Raw genomic sequence first — 23,450 nt, 5'->3', positions numbered from 1 at the left:
TTCACTGAAGCAGACGCTGTACATGAAACGTTTCGAGCCCGTGTTGAACCTGGTTTCGGAGCAGAGTGGCCACAGTGAAGCACAGATCACGTGACCTCAGCCCCATCGAATAATTAATTATATGTGAGTAGCCGTGACCTGTATATCTCCATGGTCTGTTTGTTAATTTTCTTTATACATTGTTGTCGCCTCTTCCTTCATTCTTCCGCGCAGTTTAAGTATCTCATCGCCAAGGTTCAAAGGCTCAACCACGAATAAGTGTGTCAGTGTGTGTGTGTGTGTGTGTGTGTGTGTTCTGGAATCCTATCGCGTGTCTCGCTTTCGTCAACCCTCTTAATAATGTGAACTTCTGTACATAGCTGAGCAGTGCGCCGCTATTTTTCATTTCTTAGCGTTTGGCTGTGTGCTGTTGTTGTGTGTGCGTGTGTGCTGGTCGTCTCTTAGTGACCCAGCCCAGACGAACGAATTTCAAATCAACTTATTTGTTAAATAATAATTACACTGCAACGATTTGACTGGTTATATTATTACCCTGATTTGCCATGACTAGTTTTGAGTAGTTATGAGTAACACTTTGGTACGCCACAATCAGGTAAGGGGTTGGCAACTGACGCTCTGTTACGGTGAACTGAAAATATTGACACTCGCGGCAAAATAATCAAGAGGTTAAGCGACGCGTCCCGGGCGTACGCTCCCCACTATAAATAAAGAAAAATAGTTAGTTGCTACACAACAAAGCGCATGCAGAAATAACGCTGATACAGTTTTTCTTCAATGTTTTTTGGTGTGGAAACAACTAAAGAACCAACATTAATGTACTGTGCGCAGCATTACCATAAGGAGCACTGCACACCGCTGGAAAGCCTTAACTTGAACTATACAACCTAAAAACGCTATCCTGAACTATACAAAACTGAAGAAGTTATATGAAACTGTACAAACTAAAGACACTATCCTAAACTATGCAAAACCAAAGAGAAGATATAATCGTGTCCGTTGCCGAACTCAAGTGCCGCGAATGTCTGTCTCTGCTTAGTGAAACAACTAATCCCGTTCGTCCATAAGACTGACCCGACTCTTCACGAGGGACCAAGTGTATTATTACGTCAATTGTCATTACTCCAAGTAGCAATGAGTACCCGCTTGTATAGGTATGTAAAGCAATCATAATATCAGCGCATGACATGTCCGCGTGATCATTTTTATTATTATTATTATTATTATTATTATTATTAATATTATCATTGTTACTATTATTATTATCATAGTTATTATCGTTATTATTATCATTGTTACTGTTACTGGCATCCATGAAATGGCATAAATGAAAAAAAAAATACACTCAGAGTCCCTCGATGAGCTGACATGGATATGAAAAGTAGACACATTGATTGCAAATTAAGAGAACTGAACAACAAAAAAGACAAAAAACAATACCTAATAAGTTAACAGGTGGGTGTTAACTTTTGCTTTAAACGTATCAAGAACATCGTCATGTCAGTGTGGGTCGTGTAGCAGGGGAGGTTAGCCACAGGGGAGCGAGGGAGAACCGAGCCCTGGGTGAAGTGCGTGGGGTGCTTCCTCTCCATGTTCCGGGCTGCGAGTTCAGGACGCGGAAGCAGAGAGCACCGTCTTTCCACCGTCCACAAACACTTGCAGCACAAGAACGCGAGGGGCAGCAGTTACGTCCTGGCTCGTACATAAGTGTGTGTGTGTGTGTGTGTGTGTGGACGCTGGACAGGTGTGGCTCCACGCTCCACTTGTTTTCTGCCAGATTCCAAGATTAACCAAGCATACGGCAGCTGGCTCCTCCACCACCACCACCACCACCACTACCATCACCCTCACCTTCACAAACACCATTACCACTACCACCGCAAACACCATCTTTGCTGTCCTCTAATACTATACTACTTTTACTACAACTACTACTACTACTACTACTACTACTACTACTACTACTACTACTACTACTACTACTACTACTACTACTACTACTACTACTACTTCTACTGCTACTACTAATACTCTAACTACTACTAATGTTGTTGCTGCCGTTACAACCATTGCCTCTGCCGGTGCTGCTGTAGTGGTGCTTGCCGTCGTCCCCGCCTCCAACACCTCCACCGTCACCGTCCCGCCGCCGGTCCTCCTGGGGCGGCGCCGTGCTGGGGGTCAGTGAAACACGCGCCAACACTCTCCACAACAGATATATTGAGAACATTTTGAAAATACAAAACTGAGCTGTACACTGTACAAAGTGTGTGTTACATTATACCTGTTTAGCCTGTTTTCTTTGTTTGTTGATGAACATCCCGGTGTGCGTGAGGGCGCGCATGCTCGCGGCGCAGGTGTGCCGCAGCGCTGCAAGGCGCCTGAACCAGGGGCGTGGGGCTGCAGGGGCGGGGGGCGGGAGGGAGGGAGGGAGGTTGCGTGGATCTGCTTCCCTCCCTCCTCCGTCTCTACATTCTTGTTACAAAATCTTCGTCTTTAAAAATCTCTCCAAAAAGTCCCCCGTGCCCCCCTGTGCCAGTGTGAGCCAGGTCGAGGGCGGGGCAGGGCGTGGCGGCCCCTCCGTGCTGCCTTGGCCCTGCCCATCACGGGCCGCCGCGCCCTGCCTTGCCCCGGCCCTCGCGACAGTCACTGCTCCCTCGCCAAGCCCTGCCAGTCACTACCTAGTCAAGCTCAAAGGGTCGACTCCGTAACAGAAGGGAGAGGGGCAGGATAGAGGGAAGGGGAGACTACTGACAAATAAGAATCTATAGGAAAATAAACACCAATCACTATAATTTCAATCAAACTAAACTAGACCATTACCAGGAAACGCCTTACAGTTAACGATCAAGGTGTCGTACAGGTCTGAGCCTCGTCAGCGACCGGACAACTTATTGAAACCCCCAACTTTACGGCCTTCCGATAAGGACTGCCCGCGCCCACAGTCCTGTAGAAAAAGAGTTGGCACTGTATTATCACCTTACTAGAATATAATTTTTTTAATATATAGAACCAGAAAAATTAGCTTCTACAAGACAGCTCTCCGTACACTTAGGTTTCCAGCTAAGGACAAACGCCTGACTTTTCAAACGTGTATTAGTCCTTATTAACAGTTATGAGGCTGATTTGTCTTTTTTAACCCGTTTTTCAAGACGTGGTAAGTTGGTTTGTTGAGTTTTATGGCGTGGTAAGTTGGTTTGTTGAGTTTTATGGCGTGGTAAGTTGGTTTGTTGAGTTTTATGGCGTGGTAAGTTGGTTTGTTGAGTTTTATGGCGTTGGTTTGTTGAGTTTTATGGCGTGGTAAGTTGGTTTGTTGAGTTTTATGGCGTGGTAAGTTGGTTTGTTGAGTTTTATGGCGTGGTAAGTTGGTTTGTTGAGTTTTATGGCGTGGTAAGTTGGTTTGTTGAGTTTTATGGCGTGGTAAGTTGGTTTGTTGAGTTTTATGGCGTGGTAAGTTGGTTTGTTGAGTTTTATGGCGTGGTAAGTTGGTTTGTTGAGTTTTATGGCGTGGTAAGTTGGTTTGTTGAGTTTCATGTCATCACTTTTTACGACTGAGTTTATAATATGTCGACTTAATTCTGTGAAAATCCAACATTTCTGACTCCCCAAAAATGAAACTAAAAGGCCAAACTAGCCACATAACTGTTAATAAATACTAATACGACGTTTGAAACAATCTGGCGGTAACCTGACACGCCATGATACCCAACCAAGCCTTCTTTAGGCCACACCCACACCCTAACACCTGAACGCTTCTGAAAGGGCTGCTCTCGTTGTATTGGGTGACCACACAACACAGTAAACACGGGCCCTCCACGCTCCTTCCCTCCCTCCCGTTCCTCCTCCTTAGCCACAAACATGCATAGACTTACAAACCTACACCTCCTACACCCACACCTACACCTGCGGTCACCTTAGGGGTAACGAAACACTTCAATTCATTCCACGATACAAATCCAGCCCAAAAAACCGCAGAGCCAGCACAAAAGACCGCACCCCGCACCTCGCCCCTTCTACTCCCGCCGTCTCAAGTCCACTTCACCAATAAAAGTCCGCCGGGCCACTCCGTTCCACCCCACAACTGCATCTCGTTCCACCTCAGAGACACAGGTCGCCCGCCACACCTGTCTGGCTATACACGGACCGTCTTGCCCTCGCCTCCCCGCCCGCCTGCCCGCGCCGCCCCGCCCATCGCCCAGTGGCCCCTAAATCTTCTATACATGGCAGTGTGAGATCGGACATTGGAGCCACTTCGGTCCTCTTGTGTAGGGGGTAAAACATGCATAGAGATGTGAATCCTACCAAGTCATAATAATAATAATAATAATAATAATAATAATAATAATAATAATAATAATAATAAAATAATAGAAATAATGAGATCCTTTAAGCATTTTTTGATTCTCTCCTGCCCCCTAACACGACAGGACTATACATAGCTATACTTATATACATTATATACATCGTGGTCCATCCATGCTCCTTCCCCTCCCCTCCTCCCTCGCCCTGCAGCCCTGTGTGTTGGGGAGGGGTGTGGGGAGGGGTCGGGGGAGGGGGCGAGGGGGCAGCACACGGTGACAACTTGACTCCTCGCCTGAAGACAATGAACAAACAAGCGGCTGTTTTGATATAGCTGATGACATGATAATTTTTGTTTTCTATATTTGAATGATTTTGCTCAGATGTAACTCGGCAAAGCGTTAGGTCATCCACGAAGGGATTTACTCCATTCCCCAAAATAATGTTTGAGAAAATAACATATGATAACAGTGTTGGCAGAAGAACCACTATTAGTCCAAACAGTAATAACATAAGTACAAATATTAAAACTAACAGAGAAAATTATGACAAGGGAGATGATGCAAGTAATGACGATGTGGAAAATGAGTAGTGGGAGGAGGAGAAACCTGATGAAAGTATTAAAATATAACAATGCAGTTGGTAAAACATTCACTTTTTTTTTCTCTAAAACTCAACACGAGTGAAACCAGCAGATGTGGTGGTGGTGATGATGGTGGTGGCGGTGGTATGATTGTTGAGGAGGTGGAGGAGGTGGCAGTGGCGGTGGTGATGGTGCTGGATGGTGGTGCTTATGGTGTCGATGGGGGTGATCGTGATTATGGTGGTAGTGGTAGTGGTGGTGGTGGAAGAGGTAGTGGAGATTGCGATGCTGATGAAGGTGGTGGTCATGGTGGTGGTGATGGTAGTGGTGGAAGAGGTAGTGGAGATAGCGATGCCGATAAAGGTGGTGGTCATGGTGGTGGTGATGGTAGTGGTGGTGGGAGTAATTGTGGTTAAGATGATAGTGATGGTTGTAGCCCGTGGTGGTGGTGGTGGTGATGATGATAGTTGTGGTGGTAGTGGTGGTGGTGGTGGTGGTGTTGATGGTGGTGGTGAAGGCTTCATCCCGCCAATAATAACACGAGAAATTATTAACAACCTTACCAACGATGGGAATAACTCGATTTTTGTAGCTATTATTAATACAAGTGTTGTGTTGATTAGTGTGTGTGTGTGTGTGTGTGTGTGTGTGTGTGTGTGTGTGTGTTCGCGCGTGACGGACAGGAGCATTTCACTCTCAAGAAGTCTTTTATTTCTATTTTTTATTTCTATTTATTATTGTCACTGAACGCAACTTTTTTTTTCCTTCACTACCTCTCCCACTTCACTCCTTTACTAAACTATGAAGGACTCCCGCCACTCCCTTATACGAACACTATGTACACACGAACGAACGCACGAAATACTATGTAGAGACACCACCACAAGAAGGAACACGAACTTATAACACATGCACCCACGACCCTGTACAACACAGCACTCTGTCAGCCTCCCTCCCCCCCCTCCATACACACACCTGTACACTCACACCTGCCCACCCATACCCCCCAACACACACACACACACACACACACACACACTCTATTTTGTGAGGTGTGGCGAAGTCAGATTCAATAGAGCATGGATAGAAAATTTAAATAGATGAGAGAGAGAGAGAGAGAGAGAGAGAGAGAGAGAGAGAGAGAGAGAGAGAGAGAGAGAATCAGTATTATCAATCATTACAGTACGACTTTTTTTTACGCCTTATCTTTACAAGGAAGTGGTGAAGGGGACCAAACAGACAAGAAGGAGACCAAGGTGACCCTCCCGCCCCTGCCTACACCTATGCCCTACACGCGGGAGTCGGCGCTCGGAGCTACGTTACCTATTTACATCACTTTTAATAACACTACGATAACTGCTAACCAACCCAACCCCCCGCGACACCCCGACCGCCGCCCCGACCCCTCACAGCCCCCTCGTGTGTCCGGGCTGGTAAAAGAGTGACAAGGAATGGTAGGGGGAGGAAGCGGTGTCGAGGGACGGTCAAGGCGACGGAGGGGACATTTGTGCTTCAGGAAATTCATGTAAATTCATAAACAACGTTGAATAGCACCGTTGTGTCTTTGTGGTGGCGGAAACACTTCACGTCCCGCCTGTTAGTTATGTGCAGTCAATGTTTAGGCTGAATCCCGTCACGGTGTGTCCGTCTGACAGTCTTTTTTTTTTTTTTCATGGCTGTTTCTTGCCGATAACGGCTGGTCGGTGAGCTGTAAAGAACGTGGCCTGTCCGGTGAGGCGACACTCCAACGGTTGCTTAAAGACGCGTGGACTGTTATGCTGCGTTAGTGCTCTTGTGTGACAGGATTCCACTGCACCGAAAGTTCTTAACAATGGTTCGGTGAGCTGTGACGATCCATGCTCTGCCACACCATGTATATTGAGTGCTTCAAGAAGCGTGTGTATGCCTCGTTATGTATTGTCACAGTGCCTCGTGACGCACACCTGGTGAGACTGGTAAAAAAGTTTGTGCCTCTTAACAATGGTTCGGGGAACTGTAACGCCTCGTGCTTTGGTTTGGTCACATTTCAATCGTTAAAGTGAGACACGAGTATGATAATGCCTTGCCGTGTTGTGTTATGTTACAGTGCTCCATATGCCGTGACGCCACACCTACAACTGTTCGCAGGTCCCAACAGTGGTTTGGCGAGAGGCAACGACTCGTGCCCTCGTCCGGTCACAGTTCAGCGTCTCTTAATACTCGAGTTTGTGCCTCGTCATGTTGTTATTGTGCTCGTGCATGACATGACGTTACTAATGCAAAAACTTGTGCTGCTTAACAACATTTCTGTGATTGGTGCGGCCACACTTCAATAGTTGTTTAAAGACGCAAGTGGTTGCCTTGCTATATTGTAATAGTTGCATTGCTTCTGCTGGACATGACGCCACAAATGATGCAAAAGTTTGTGCTTCTCAGCAGGATGCAACATGGCACTGTGCCAGACAGACGCACGACAGTGTCACACGCCCTTTCAAGCATTGGCATTTGCTTTACTGTGTCTCCAAGCCATGCACGCAGGCTCACCACATTACTTAAATATTCGTCACAGAACTGCTAACCGCGTCAGTGTCCTGAGTAACATCCTTAAGGCTTTAAGGAAAACCTCTTCAGTTTCATACTACACCAGCACACTCAGTGCACAGCTGCCCACCGTTTGTTGTGTGCACAGTGGGCTGCACAGTATATACAGCTCATCACATTTTGCTTTAAGTACAAACACTCTGTTCACTGTGTATGAGTTATAATACAAGAGTCGTTCAAAAACTCCCTTAACGCACTGAACACATATACACGGCGCCACACATGTGCGGCGGCCTAACACAACACCGCGGCGACGGTGATCCGGGAGGCGGCACCCCGCGAGCCACGGCCGGAGCCTCTGTGGCGCCGCTAAAACACGCGGTGACTGGGTCCTGTGCTGCGAGAAGCTGAGCCTACCCTGACAGGAACGGCAGGAAAATGCACAGGACCAGCTCTTCACCTGTCCATCTCTACAAGAACCAGCAGTGCCCGTGCCCACCTGTATAAATACCAACTGTACAGGCTCCGGGTGCACACATGCTGACCTGTAAGTCTTTAGGGCCTGTCCTTCAGAGTTTTCCACACACACACACACACACACACACACACACACACACACACACAAACATGACCAGCTTGAATATGCGTGTCATCCTCCGGCGGGGCAAAAAAGAAAAAAAGAAAAAAAAAGGGAAGCAGAAAAAAAAAAAAAAAGGTGAAGCAAACCGGCGCAAATACGCGACAAAAATAAGAATCCATGATAAAACAAATTATAAAACAAATCCCCCCACAAAAAAAAATCGATGTTTGCTGGTTAGGTCAGGGAAGGTAATGACTTTTTTGTCGTTTTCTTTTGTTTTCTTTGTTTTCAGTACGTCTGGAGAATAGGAACGAGGATTGTGATGAAATACTGTGCTAGTGTGGACTTATGATTGTCACCCTTAAAAAAGAAAGAAAACGAAAAGAAAAGAGAAAACGAGAAAAACAATACATACATGGTTCATATTTTTAGCTATTATGACACGGGGAGATATCGAACACACACACACACACACACACACACACACCGTCGTTTTCGTTGAGGTAGTTGAATATAAAACCTTCAGTCGTAAGTATTGTCGAGTATTATTGTCTTACTTGAGAATTCACGACGACGCACTCAACAATATTCCTCGCTCTAAAATAAAAGAAAGAAAACAAAAGACTGCCGACCTGACTGACTGATTGACTGACCGCTCATAGTAGTTCGTTCTTGCCTCATCGTCAAAGTCATCATCATCAACAGCAGCGAGAAAAAAAGTGAAATGTTATGTATTTAGCCATTTCACACACACACACACACACACACACACACACACACACACACGGCGAACAAAGAACAAACAGTACGCGACCAATACCAGACCGGAACGAAACTTGTACCGCTGCGAGACAAACAGGAGACGACCGCCGCCTTGCACTGCCTGAGGAGGACCTTTGGCATCCAAGTGTGACACAAGCATTTATGTGGGTCGTGAGAGAGAGAGAGAGAGAGAGAGAGAGAGAGAGAGAGAGAGAGAGAGAGAGAGACGTACCTAATGCAAGCAGAGATGGTTTTGAACTTTTGATGACCGCATTTTCCCACTATAAGCTTGTAATCATAATAAAAATAATGGTAATAACAGTAATAATAATGATAATAATAATATCGACAGCAGCAGTCATAACTCGGAATGTATCGCACACTATATTATAATTTCTAATAAATAAATATTGTCTCATGAAACTACAAGAAATTAAATATGCCGTGACTAATAAACCAGAGTGAAAGTAATGAGGTGAAGAGACGGATGAGGAAAGTATGAAAGATAAAGATGCGCAGACGAGATAGTGATAATGACAGTGTTTACTTTGAGATAAATATAAAGATAACTGAAGAGGCAGAAGGCAGCAAGAATAAGCAAAGGGTGAGTTGAGAATCTAAAGATGAAGATAAAGATAAGAAAAGCGGCAGCAATGTTATGTAAATCGGTGACTAGAAAACCTAAAGATGAGCCTAAAATCAACATAAAATTCGTCGAGTAAGAAAATCAACCAACAGACAGATGAAAAATTGTACCCTTAAAAAAATAAGATCAATGATGACTAGACAAGCTGAAAATCGATCACGACTCTCCATTACTCTCTATGAAAACCGTGACAGTCCCCACGGTGAAATAAGTAAATAAACAAATGAAATAAAATATCTAAATATCATGTTTCAGAATCCCTCAGTGACACCATTCCCCCCCCCCACCCCCTACATACACGCAAACACAAACACACGCACGCACAAGATCGCCTGGTCGTGTGCTTCAGTTTCACAAAAAGACAACACAATGGTTTCTGTTTCACTCTCTTTTTTTTTTTCTTCTTTTCTCATCTTTCAAACATATTTCCAAAGTCACCGAACACACTGGTAAAGAAAGTCATGTAGTAACACACGTTATAAAGTTCAAACACAAAAGTTCATTCCAAGCAAAAGATGCACCAGTGTTGTTCTGTTATCCGTTCAGTCTGTTCTCCTTTTCTGCTTCACTCTTTCTTCCTCCTCCTCCTCCTCGCGTTCACTGTCATTGAGCATCCTGGTGGCGTGATCTGACTTGAGTTGGTAACGGTGGAGACACACATCACCCTCTTTCTGTCTGTCCTTATCTTTTCCGTCTTTCCTTCTGTCTTTTCTTATTTTATCTTATCTTGTCTTTTCTTATCTTTTCCGTCTTTCCTTCTGTCTTTTCTTATTTTATCTTATCTCGTCTTTTCTTATCTTTTCCGTCTTTCCTTCTGTCTTTCTGTTATCTTTTCCGTTTTTCCTTCTCTTTTCATGCCGACCTGAGGAACTTCACCGCCACAACTTGGTACACTCTGCATAAAACACTCCCAAAACCCTTCCTTCCGTTTCCTTCACACTCTCCTTCAGCTTCCCTTCCACCGCCCTGAAGCGTCGAGTCAGAGGAAAACGCCAGCCTTGCGGGGCCGACTTCGGTAAACGCGACAACCTGGCGTGACTAATAACAACTCTAGAGAGGGGGAGTGCGGCCTCTAGACGCCGTGAACACTATCGGTAAAGCGGCCGGTGGCTACAAGGGGGAGTAATACTGCTGGAAGAGCCCTCAGCTGCACCTTGGAGACAGTAGGGGAAGACTAAGACAATATACACGCGGCAGCTGCACAACAAGTGTCGAGTGGCCGCCTACAGTCTACAGCCCCGTCGCCTTGGCTTGCTGCACTCAGCTCGGGGCGGGCGGCGGGCAGGGTGTCCTCAGCACCAGCCGGCGGGCCTCAGCATGGGTCCCTCAACACCTCACATCTCCCAGCTCGTGGGTAGAGGATGAGGCACCGTTGGCTCGATAGAGCTGTGGAAAGAGAAAGAGAGCCAGGTGAAAGCAGCGAGTTCCCGAGACGAAGCGAGAAGTAACTGGAGGGCACAGTGAACAGGGACGCACCAGCACACCAAACACAGGGTCCTCTTATGACACTGAAGGGGGCTTAGTGAAGGTTTGGTCACGGTTTTACAGGACCCCCAAGGCTCCCTTCACCCCTGGCCGGTGAGACGAGTTGGCGGCAAAGTTTCGGGACTGGGCCTCCGTCACGAGAGACGATCACTGCTGCCTGTGCCACTTACCTCCGGCGGCGCCTTTCCGCCTCTCACTCAGTCTCTAATAGCGTTACTCACACTTTCCGACGCCGCTTTCCTTGGCAGGACTCACACGCACAGAGTTGCTGCTGCCGGCACAGCACCAACACACCGACGCCCGCCACAGCCCGAGTCCCGTCAATCGCTGGTGACGGGATGGCAGGTCGATGTACCTCTTCAAGACCCTCGGAGGCGCCACAGTCCCGGCTCATGGCGGGGGAGCCTCCACGCCCCCACGTGCACCTCCTCCCTGGGGGCGCCGCGGCTCCTCCTCCACCGGGTGACGCGCCTTGAATAGTGAGCGGCAGGTGTCGTCCGCCGGCCGCGTCCCGAAACTTTCTTAGCCGCCCTCACAACAAGGTGGTTAGGATTACTAAGGTTAGTCCCGAAAAAAAGCTGGAAAACCAACACAACACAAAGGTGAGACACGCCAAACAGTCGACTAAGAAACTGTGGCAGCAACTCACCGCTACACTCAACAGTCAATCAATACACACAAAAGTGAACACGTTTATATTTGAGAAAAGGAAAAAAAGTCTAGTACACATTAAGTAAATTCAAAAGCAAAAAAGAGACGGACAAATGAGGCTATAGGCGAATGCACAAATTTTGTCTGTTTAGTGCAAATCAAACACCGGGTGAGTCAGTGAGTGGCCTGGGCGGCCGTGGACAGGTAAGAGACAGGTGGATGGTTTGTGCACTCGACAGTGTGTTAAAGCAAAAGCCAGTACAGGTGTGAGCCCGGGGGGCGGGGCCGGGGACACGGGGACACTTGGTTACACTGACACCTTGGCTGGGGACACCTTCATACACTGGGGGGCAGGCTGGGGAGGGTGAGGGTCCACTGGTGTGTCGCCCTGGCGCCCCCGAAGGCCTGGCGCGGCGGGCAGCACTCTTGGGGGCACGGGGGCGCCAGGGGGGGGGCGGGGCCCCCGGGCTCACGCAGCACCACAGCCAACAAGAAGCGAGCGACCCTTACTCAAGCTGGAAACGTACCCGCGCGGGGCGGTGGAGAGTGGCCGACCGCTGACCGCCCCCACCTGCCCCGCCGCCGCCCACAGGGTATTGCTCCCGACGGGCGGGGCGGGGCAGTGACCTGAACTGCTGGGGCGGTGAGGGCGGGGTGCTGGGGTAGTCTGTAGGGACCGGAGGCGGCGCCGCCGTCTTGGAACCTGAAAGAGGTGGCGAGGCGTCAGTACTCCCCTGTATGTGTGCTCGACTGTTAACCCAGCGACTTTAAGGATAACCCCAAACACAAGAGTACGTACCTCATACCCTCCGAGATGACCCCCGCCAGGCTCGTTGAAGGGTTATCTCTGGCAGGGAAACATCCAGCGGCTCCGGTGACTCCAATGGTCTCATCATCTCTTTTACCACACTCATTCAGCTTTTTCTTAACATTCCATCCTTTCCCTCCACCCATCCATAACGCCTGTAAAACCTTCCTTTCTCCTTCGTCCAGCCTTCGTTCTGCAGTGGCCCAGCGCCCGAACCTCTAGACTCACCTTGCCTGAACTCCGTGGAGTGGGAGTGGGGGTAGGGGTAGTCAGGGCAGCCCCGCACCTCCGGCGGCAGCGGCGGCCACTCGGTGAAGGAGCCCCCGCCGCCCATGCTGCTGGTGGCGGTGCCCGGCGTGGTGGTCAGCTCCACCTCGTTGCCGCTACTCGACCGACCCACCGAGATTTCCCTGTTGGCGGGGAGGAGATGAGAGAGTGATGCGGAGAGCACGACGAACGCACACACGTGCACACACGTAAGTTGGAACTAAAAAGAAAGTTCGATAATGTGCGATGTCAAGCTTAAAGGCGTACAATGTGTTAAGAATCTTGGTGTCAAATTTGCTTCAGATCTTAAATTCTCCCAGCAATGCACTAGCTAATTAATTAATATAAAGCGAACAGAATGTTGAGCTTCAGTAACAGAAAATTCTCATTCAAAAATAAATATGTAATACTGCTATAATGAGACCACCCTTAGCATATGCGGCACAGTTTTTGTCTCCCCACCATGCGAAAGACACTGATAAATAATGTGTTGAACAGATATTTACAAGGATGATCTTTTCATTACGCAACAAAACTTACGAGGAAGAGCTGTTGTTTGATCATTTTTTCTCATGTGCAACGTCGCCTTAAAAAAGAAGTGATTGAATGTTTCACAATACTTAATGTCTTTGTGAATGTAAATTAATCCAGACTGCTTCTAAGAATATAAATACATGAGAACGAAAGGAGTCTGCGCAAGAGGCCAGTAGGCTTATACAAGGCAGCTCCTGTAAACCTAACCCCACCTAACCTCACTATCCATGAATATATCCAACCTTTTCCTATGGTATTGGTACTCACAATGTGACTGCCAAATCTGTTCCATCCATCCACTCTCATCCACTACTCAGTTGGTAAATCAGTTCTTGCCGATGTCTTTGCTGAATCTGAATTTATCCAACACACAGCCATTACTACGTGTCCTACCAGGCTCTCTTATCACGAAAGCCTTAATAGCATCACCCTTATTAAAGCCCTTCATCCTTATATAAACTTCGATCCAGTCTCCTCGTAACCTTCGCCTTTCAAGCGTACGGAAATTTAAATGTTTATCTCTACCCACACACGGCAAGTTTCTCACCCCTTGAATAATTTTTGTCATCCTTCTCTGCATAGATTCTAACATTTTGATAACCATTCTATAGTCGGGTGACCAGGACTAAACCACATAATTGAGATGAGGTCTAACTAATACTAATCAAAGCTTGAGGATGACTTCAGCCTTTCTATTGCTTACGCTCCTTGAAATGAAACCAAGTACCCTATTGGCACGATTCCCAGCCTGAATGCATTGAGCCCTAGAATGGAGGTCGGAGCTTACAAAAACTCCCAAGTCCCTCTCACACCCAGACCTGCTTAGAGGAGTGCCATTTTGAGAATAATTAGGCGAAGGGTTATTCCTGTCTACACTCAAAATACTGAAATCAATGGCACGTCACGAACAAGAAATAATGCCACTACATCTAAGAGTAGGCAAATAAAATCAGACTACATCATAATCATTTTCACGAGCGTTACACCACGAGAAGGAAGAAGATCCTCCTCCTTCAGTATTTCAGTGGAACACGACTTATTTCTTTTACAACAAACTCGATCGCCTGTTCTTCCACCTCGATATTCACTCATGCCGAATTGTAACGTGTTAGTGGATGTTTATGATGGTGCCGTTTCGTTTAGGTTTATTAAGGGGTCTGTAAGCACTGAACATCTATGGAAAGAAGAGTCATTAGCTTAATTGAAAGAAAACATTCCTCATTTTTGTTTCGTCTTTAGTTTTTATTCAGCTTCTCTCTCTCTCTCTCTCTCTCTCTCTCTCTCTCTCTCTCTTACTTTGCTTCCCCTTTACTTTACATCTCTTTCCTTCCTTGCCTCATCCTCCTTTTCCTTTCCTTTTCTTTTTACTTTTTTCACATCCCTTTTCTCTCTCTCTCTCCCTCTCTCTCTCTCCCCTCTCCTCGCTCCATCAACACACAGGCAGCCTCGGGGTCCCAATATAGGATGGAGGTCAGTCAACACATGAGGAGAACAAACAATTAAGCGTCCCCTCTGTGTCGGGAGTCAGCCAATCACAGGCCACCTACATAATGGGAAGCCAATCAGAACTCGCGATATATACCTCCTGAGGGGCCAATCAGAGGGGAGGATGTCGCTTACTAAACAGCCGAAAGCAATAACAGGTGTTTAAAGTGGAGGGGAAGGGCGAAGATGAAAGACGCGTTTGAGTCATGTATGAGTATGGATGAACCCCGCGAGAGAGAGAGAGAGAGAGAGAGAGAGAGAGAGAGAGAGAGAGAGAGAGAGAGAGAGAGACGATAATTAACGTTGAATCAAGTGAAAAACAAAACAAAAAAAACGAAAGCGATTAATGATGAATGATTTTTGAATGAATTAAGCTTCTGACTTTTCTCTCGTAAGTCTGTTTGTTTCATATTTGTTTTGATCAGCTTTATTAACATTGCTTGCGTCCTTCAAGAGCATATGCGTGTTATGCCTCACTAAACCACAGGCTTCTCCTCCTCTCTCCCTCTCCCTTACCTCTCTTACCTCGTCCCCATCTCAATCTCAATCGCCCTTCCCCTCTCTCTCTCTCCCTCTCCCTACTTCCCTCACTCCTCCCCTCCATTAATTTCTGCTGCCCCTTCACACCCTCTTCCCCATCAGCCCTCCGAGGTGTCCTGTCCAAAGCCTATGTCATTAGTTCTTCATCAGGGATATACTGCGTGGTGTGTATGGGGCGGCGGAATGCATGTTGGTCCATAGAATGTTATATTTTTTTGAAGGGGTGGCGCGGGGAGAATAGTTTTTGCTTGTTTCTACGGGAGGAATTTATTTATTTATTTATTTTTTTTTCGATGGGGGAGGAAATGGAATTTTTTTTTTAAGGGGACATACTACGATATTTTTTTTTTTGACAGGGTAAAGGTAAATGTAAGGTTGGGAGTATGTGTTATAGGTGCGCGTGGCGGCGGTGCTCATCTCCGTCTCTTTTGCCCTTTGAGTCTGTGGTGGGAGAGAACCCTTAAACCGACATGCGTATTTTGTTTTTGTTTTAAGGGGAAGACACTATATTGTTTGTATTATTGAAGGGGGGGATATGTCTTTTACTTTTTAGGGTGAAGACAGTAAGCTACATTTTTTAAACTTTTTGAGGGGCAGGGGGAACACTTATTTCTTATTTATTTGTATTGATAGGGAAGGTGTTGGGAGGGAATGGGTTCTTTTCTCAGGAGGCAGTCACTACATTCTCTTCTAGTGCAAAAAAACATTCCATCCCAAAACAGCTCATAATAATTTTTTCTTCTTCCTATTTCTCGATGATACGGCAACGCTTGGAGGCTAATGACCGACTGACTGACTGACAAAGAGAGGTAAGAACATGACTGACTGACTGACTGACTGACCGACTAACTGACAATGTATGAATGAATGACTGGCTGACTGACTTACTAACTGACAAGGAAAGGTAAGGACATGACTGACTGATTAAACTGACTGACTAACTGAATGTATGAATGAGTGACTGGCTGACTGACTTACTGACTGAAAAGGAAAGGTAAGAACATGACTGACTGACTGACTGACTGACTAACTGACTGACTAACTGAATGTATGAATGAGTGACTGGCTGACTGACTTACTGACTGAAAAGGAAAGGTAAGGACATGACTAACTGACTGACTGATTAAACTGACTGACTGACTGAGTGACAATGAGAGGTAAGCGGGACATGATCACCGAGCGTTGCATAAAGAGTGATTTCCCCGGAGGAGCAGGAAGCCCTCGCTCGCAAGATTTACACGTTTTCATCGAGCGTAATGGACTTAATCAACTTAATCGACGCTACAGATAACATAATGGCCTCAACCTTCAAGGGGAGCGAACAAAGGACACCACGTAGCTCCTTCCCTGCACTGTGAATCACTCATTAGGAACGCATTGAACCTCCTGAAGCACCTTTACTTCGATATATAGATAGTTGAGAGTCCATCACGTGTTGAAGTATATATTCCCTGACTGAACGATTGGTTGACTGGTTAATTGACTGGGTGGGTGGGTGGCTGACTGATTGATTGATTGACTGAACGATTGGTTGACTGGGTGGCTGACTGACTGACTGATTGATTGAGACATTGAGTTATGACGCCGCAACTCCAGTTTCCACTCCCTGACCCACACAGCTGATCATCAACAAGAGAATCCACCACACTCAATGATTCATCCACTACAAACGACAGAAAAAGGGAAATAAAGAAAATGACAAATAAGAACATTAACTAATTCTGCAGTTGATTAAGTCGGCTGTTACATTATTTTTAAGTGTCTTCCAGTTTTCGCTTTGCCTTTACTTACGTAGATCATTAAAAACAAATTAAAACTACGGAAACTATTTAATGAAGAGAGAGGAGCCTCCCCCCTCGGTATATACACCTCCACTCTGCCTCACAAATCTATCACATCCCCGCCTTAAAGCTGCAGTAATGGCATATTCAGTTTTTCTTTTTTGCTTTCCTCATTAGAACTATATATAAAAACACATGCCATTAGTTCTAAATCTCCTTACTTGAATTCAGAGAGAGAGAGAGAGAAAGAGGGGGGTAAGGATGGGATGGGGAGGAAGGGTGTGTGAGCAAATATTTCCTGCTGTCACTCAGGTATGAACTTTCAACAACTCTCTAATTCACTGTTTATCTCGTTACCTGTCTATCCATATTTACCTAACCTCTGCCTTTGACCTATATTATACATCAGCTCCAGTAACCATTCTTTTTTTTTTTGCAGCAAGGAAGTAACGGGGTGTAGGACTGCTGCAAGGAAGAAAAGACAGTGAATAAAATGAAAAGAAAAAAAGGGAGTGCATCAAGACGCCTCTCCATCTGAAATTGACCTCCCTTTTGACCACTCTTTATTTTTTTCTTTGTGGGAGCAGCGATTAGCGGGCTTCTTCTTTTTTTTACACCATTTGTTGCCCTTGAGCTGCTTCCTGTGCTGTTAGAGAAAGGGAGGTGGTTCAAGGGTCAAAAAAAAAAATACCAACAAAAAAAGCCCGCAAGACGCCGCTCCAACAGAAGTAAAAGAACGAGAAGCCAGAGGAAGAGAAGTCAATGTCGGGTGGGGAGCCTTCTGGATACTCTCCCTTTATTTCTTCTTTTCATTTAATTCTCTATCTTCTCTTCCTTGCATCAGTCCTTCACCCCCTTACTTGCCTTTTGAGAGGAGAGACAGAGGAAGGAGGAGAGGAAGGAGAGAAAGGGGGAAGGGCCTGAAATTATAATACCTAGTACCTTTATTTTTCATCTTTTCCTCTCCCTATTTTTCCCTCTCATTTTATTTTATGTCCTTCCGTCCTTGCATCAGTCCTAAACCCCTTTATTTGCCTTCTGAGAGGAGAGAAAGAGAGAGAAGGTAAACGAGGAAGGAGAAAAGGGGGAGAGTCTGAACTAATATTACCTCCCTCGTTACCTGGACCAATTAACGAGCAGTTCACCTGTGCTGCCACCCACCTGTAGTAGCCGCGGTTGGTGGAGGCGATGGGCGTGGGCTTGATGACGAAGACGATGACGCCCGTGACCACCAGGATGTAGGAGAGGAAGTACAGCGGGTGGAACTGTGGGCGGAGGGCGGCGTGAGTGGCGGGGTGGGTGTGGAAGAGGTGTGACGGGGTGGGTAAGAAATTGGGTGAGATAGGAAGGGATGGGTGGGGTGGGTGTTGGTGGTGGATGGAATTGTGGGTGGAGGGTGGAGGGCGGGGTGAGTGACGGGGTATGTGAGAGAGAGGTGTGACGGGGTGGGTAGGAAAGTGGGTGGGGTGGGAAGGGATGGGTAAGTAAGAGGGTGGGATGTGTGTTGGGGTGGATGAGACAGGAGGAGCAAAGGGTTGAATTGTGGAGTGAGTGGTGGAGTGAATGATGGGGTGGGTGTGGGAGGGGTGTGAAGGGGTGGATAAGTAAGTGGGTGGGGTGTGTGTTGGGGTGGTGGGAGAGGAAGAGCTAGGGATGGAACTGTAGGTGGAAGGCGAGGGGGTGTAATGAGGTGGATTAGGTTGTGTGTGTGTGGAGATCAGGGTGAAGTGGAAGTGGGATGGGAGTGTGGAGTGACTGTAGGGTGAGTCAGCCAAGGTGTGTGTGTGTGTGGAGAGGTGAAAGTGGCGGGACCAAGTGGAATGGGCGCAAGTGGAAGGGTGTTCAGTGGAGAATATATTAAATTACGACACACAATAATTTCCCTGCATTTCGAGCAAGAGGAAGAGGAAATTTATTGACGTGTACATACGATACCATAACGAAAATGTACCAATATAATCAACAATAATAACAATAGATTAATTACATGAGAGAATGAAATGCATTATTCTCGAACCATTGTCTGTGTGTCTGTGTGTGCGTGTGTGTGTGTGTGTGTGTGTGTGTGTGTACGCTTTACTAAACGCACACCAACCAATCACTCAAAATGACAAAACTAATAATGTTATCACACACACACACACACACACACACACACACACACACACACACACACACACACACACACCCTTACCCGAACCTTCACCCCTCCCATTACCCCCCCTTAACAATTTTACCCCTTCACACAAACCTTCACCCCCACCTCTATCCGAACCTACACCCCTCCCATAACCCCCCTTCACAACCTTTTCTCCTACATTCACCCACACCATAATCTTACTCCTTCACCTCCACCTCTACCCGAACCTACACCCCTCCCATTACCCCCCCATTAACAGCCTTTTTTCCTTACATTCACCCATACCACAATCACCCATTCATCGCCACATCTACCCAACTCATCAACCCTTCCTCACCCCACACACTCAAACCATCCTCTTCCACATACACTCCCCAGCCTCCCCACCCTGCCACAGTTACCCCCGACATCTACCCAACACAACAACGCTTCCTCCACCCCACTACCCTCAGATCATCCTCCCCTACACACCCCACCTCTGACCTTGAACCTGAAGAGGGCGATACCGGTGATGAGGATGTAGAAGTCGGCCGTGAAGAGCGCCAGGTTGAGGGCCGTCGCCGAAGTCACCCGGATCACCGCGGGCGCCACCACGTAGAAGAGGAACTGCGCCGCGCTGAAGCCGCCCACCAGCGCCAGCACCGGCCACGTGTCCCACCGCACGGAGCCCACGTCGTTGCGCTCCAGGACGGCTCTGCGGAGGAGGGAGGGAGGTTAGAGGCGAGGGACTGAAGGGGTAGGGGTGTAAGGGCTAGGGATTTAAAGGTTAGGGTCCAAGGGTTAGGAGTTTAGGGTTTAGAGGTTTATGAGTAAAGGGTTTAAGGGTTAAGGCTTACGTGATAGACAACTTAACTCTTTTTTTTATAGGAACAGTGATTTGCGGGCTTTTTTTCATTGTTTTTTCCCTTGAGCCGTTTCCTTTACTATAAAAAAAAAGCGTTGACAAGTGTTGCTGATTAGAGAAACTGCAACAAAGCAATGAAAACCCTCGAAATGTAAACCACCGAGTGCCTGGAATCGAACCCGGGTCTTTTGGGTAGAAGTCAGGGGAGTAAACCAACTGAGCCACCGATGAGCTAAAGGTCACCGTGCAAGAGGCCATTTCTGCGGCACCTCACCTGGCACCTCACCTGGCACCGTGCACACGAGAGAAAGGTAACAACGCTCACACTCGTGGTGGTCGGGAAGGTCCGTAGCGGCAGGTGTGCGTGCTGGCATTGTTGCGTCACAATAATTCATTAACGCGGGAAACGAGGAATAAAACACAATCAGTAAAAAGGTATATAAACGAATTCGCTTGTTTATTAATACATTTGTGTTGAATTATTTACTCGTCAGGCTTAACTTTTTGGGTAATGGGAGTGAACAGACCAGAAAAAAGGAGAGGAAACACGGTAAAAACACAGTAATGGGACGGAGGAATGGACCAGTGGAACAGAGAGGGAGACTAATGGAACAGAGAGGGAGACTAATGGAACAGAGAAACAGACTAATGGAGGAGAGAAACAGACTAATGGAACAGAGAAACAGACTAATGGAACAGAGAAACAGACTAATGGAACAGAGAAACAGACTAATGGAACAAAGAAATAGACTAATGGAACAGAGAAACAGACTAATGGAACAGAGAAACAGACTAATGGAACAGAGAAACAGACTAATGGAACAGAGAAACAGACTAATGGAACAGAGAAACAGACTAATGGAACAGAGAAACAGACTAATGGAACAGAGAAACAGACTAATGGAACAGAGAAACAGACTAATGGAACAGAGAAACAGACTAATGGAACAGAGAAACAGACTAATGGAACAGAGAAACAGACTAATGGAACAGAGAAACAGACTAATGGAACAGAGAAACAGACTAATGGAACAGAGAAACAGACTAATGGAACAGAGAAACAGACTAATGGAACAGAGAAACAGACTAATGGAACAGAGAAACAGACTAATGGAACAGAGAAACAGACTAATGGAACAGAGAAACAGACTAATGGAACAGAGAAACAGACTAATGGAACAGAGAAACAGACTAATGGAACAGAGAAACAGACTAATGGAACAGAGAAACAGACTAATGGAACAGAGAAACAGACTAATGGAACAGAGAAACAGACTAATGGAACAGAGAAACAGACTAATGGAACAGAGAAACAGACTAATGGAACAGAGAAACAGACTAATGGAACAGAGACACAGACTAATGGAACAGAGAAAGAGACTAATGGAACAGAGAAAGAGACTAATGGAACAGAGAAACAGACTAATGGAACAGAAATAGACTAATGGAACAGAGAAACAGACTAATGGAACAGAGACACAGACTAATGGAACAGAGAAATAGACTAATGGAACAGAAAAACAGACTAATGGAACAGAGAAACAGACTAATGGAACAAAGAAACAGACTAATGGAACAGAAAAACAGACTAATGGAACAGAGAAACAGACTAATGGAACAGAGAAACAGACTAATGGAACAGAGAAACAGACTAATGGAACAGAGAAATAGACTAATGGAACAGAGAAACAGACTAATGGAACAGAGAAACAGACTAATGGAACAGAGAAACAGACTAAAGGAACAGAGAAACAGACTAATGGAACAGAGAAACAGACTAATGGAACAGAGAAACAGACTAATGGAACAGAGAAACAGACTAATGGAACAGAGAAACAGACTAATGGAACAGAGAAACAGACTAATGGAACAGAGAAACAGACTAAAGGAACAGAGAAACAGACTAATGGAACAGAGAAACAGACTAATGGAACAGAGAAACAGACTAATGGAACAGAGAAACAGACTAATGGAACAGAGAAACAGAGTAATGGAAGAGAAATAGACTAATGGAACAGAGAAACAGACTAATGGAACAGAGAAACAGACTAATGGAACAGAGAAACAGACTAATGGAACAGAGAAACAGACTAAAGGAACAGAGAAACAGACTAATGGAACAGAGAAACAGACTAATGGAACAGAGAAACAGACTTATGGAACAGAGAAACAGACTAATGGAACAGAGAAACAGACTAATGGAACAGAGAAACAGACTAATGGAACAGAGAAACAGACTAATGGAACAGATAAATAGACTAATGGAACAGAGACACAGACTAATGGAACAGAGAAACAGACTAATGGAACAGAGAAACAGACTAATGGAACAGAGACACAGACTAATGGAACAGAGAAACAGACTAATGGAACAGAGACACAGACTAATGGAACAGAGAAACAGACTAATGGAACAGAGAAACAGACTAATGGAACAGAGAAACAGACTAATGGAACAGAGACACAGACTAATGGAACAGAGAAACAGACTAATGGAACAGAGACACAGACTAATGGAACAGAGAAACAGACTAATGGAACAGAGACACAGACTAATGGAACAGAGAAACAGACTAATGGAACAGAGAAATAGACTAATGGAACAGAGAAACAGACTAATGGGACAGAGAAACAGACTAATGGAACAGAGAAACAGACTAATGGAACAGAGAAACAGACTAAAGGAACAGAGAAACAGACTAATGGAACAGAGAAACAGACTAATGGAACAGAGAAACAGACTAATGGAACAGAGGAAGAGGAGGTGCTGATGAAACAGGCAGTGGCGAATCCTAATAACAGTGAAGGAATGAAATATTAGTGATGAAGCATAAGAATAGTGATGGGATGGGATGGTATGGTGACAAGTAACAGGTAGTGATGGTAGAGAATGACACAGAAGAGATGAGAGAAAAGGTGATGGGGAGAAGAATGACGATGAAACAGAACGATAGTGATAAAGATAAAAGTGACGTGACGGGAAAATGTGATGATGAAACAGAACATGATGAGTAAAGAAGTGGGTGCAGGATAGTGTGACAGCAGATAAGTAGAAAAGAAGCAAGAAAAAAAATACGAACGAGAAGAAAGCAGAGAACATAGTGAAAACAGCAGACGAGAAGCAGAATATAATGAAAGAAGAGAAGAAGAGAGGAATGAGAAGATAGTGAAGAAGAGATAACAAACGAGAGACAGAATAGATGGACAAAAAGAGAGTAAAGAAGAGAAAAGAAAACATAATGAAGAGTGGGAAGCAACAAAGAGATAGAACAGTGACAAAGAAGAAGGGAGAGCAAGGACAGTGAAGAAGAGAAAGCAGAAGAGAAACAAAACGGTGCGACAAAGGAGAGAAGAGAATAAACAAAGGAGAAGAAGAAGAAGAAGAGAAAGTTAAAAAGTGAAAGGAAAAGATTATGAAGAGAAAGCACACGAGATACAGAACAGTGGAAAAGAGAGAGAAGAGAAAAAAGCGTATGATAGAAGGAACAGAGTGGAAAAGAAAGGACAGTGAAGAAAAGACAGCAGACGAGC

The 23,450-nt window shown here is 45.8% G+C and overlaps 1 protein-coding gene across 2 annotated transcripts in view; it reads right to left on the bottom strand.

Annotated features, from left to right (window-relative positions):
• Window positions 1–9,963: 9,963 nt before the first annotated feature.
• LOC126982538 (solute carrier family 35 member F2-like) overlaps window positions 9,964–23,450 on the bottom strand; it is an 85,644-nt gene continuing 72,157 nt past the window's right edge. The window contains exons 6-10 of one of the 2 annotated variants that reach the window (XM_050834677.1): window positions 19,559–19,769; window positions 18,097–18,200; window positions 12,557–12,738; window positions 12,031–12,223; window positions 9,964–10,770 (exon numbers count right to left, since the gene is read on the bottom strand). In XM_050834677.1, coding sequence (XP_050690634.1) covers window positions 10,719–10,770; window positions 12,031–12,223; window positions 12,557–12,738; window positions 18,097–18,200; window positions 19,559–19,769 — 742 coding nt within the window. In that variant the 3' untranslated portion in view covers window positions 9,964–10,718. The remainder of the gene's footprint in view (window positions 10,771–12,030; window positions 12,224–12,556; window positions 12,739–18,096; window positions 18,201–19,558; window positions 19,770–23,450) is intronic. The other variant, XM_050834678.1, reaches the window with a different exon arrangement.

The sequence above is a fragment of the Eriocheir sinensis genome, chromosome 51, assembly GCF_024679095.1.
Source record: "Eriocheir sinensis breed Jianghai 21 chromosome 51, ASM2467909v1, whole genome shotgun sequence".
Taxonomy (NCBI): domain Eukaryota; kingdom Metazoa; phylum Arthropoda; class Malacostraca; order Decapoda; family Varunidae; genus Eriocheir; species Eriocheir sinensis.
Note: the sequence above shows the minus strand (reverse complement) of the source record. Positions and strands in the feature narration are given on the sequence as shown.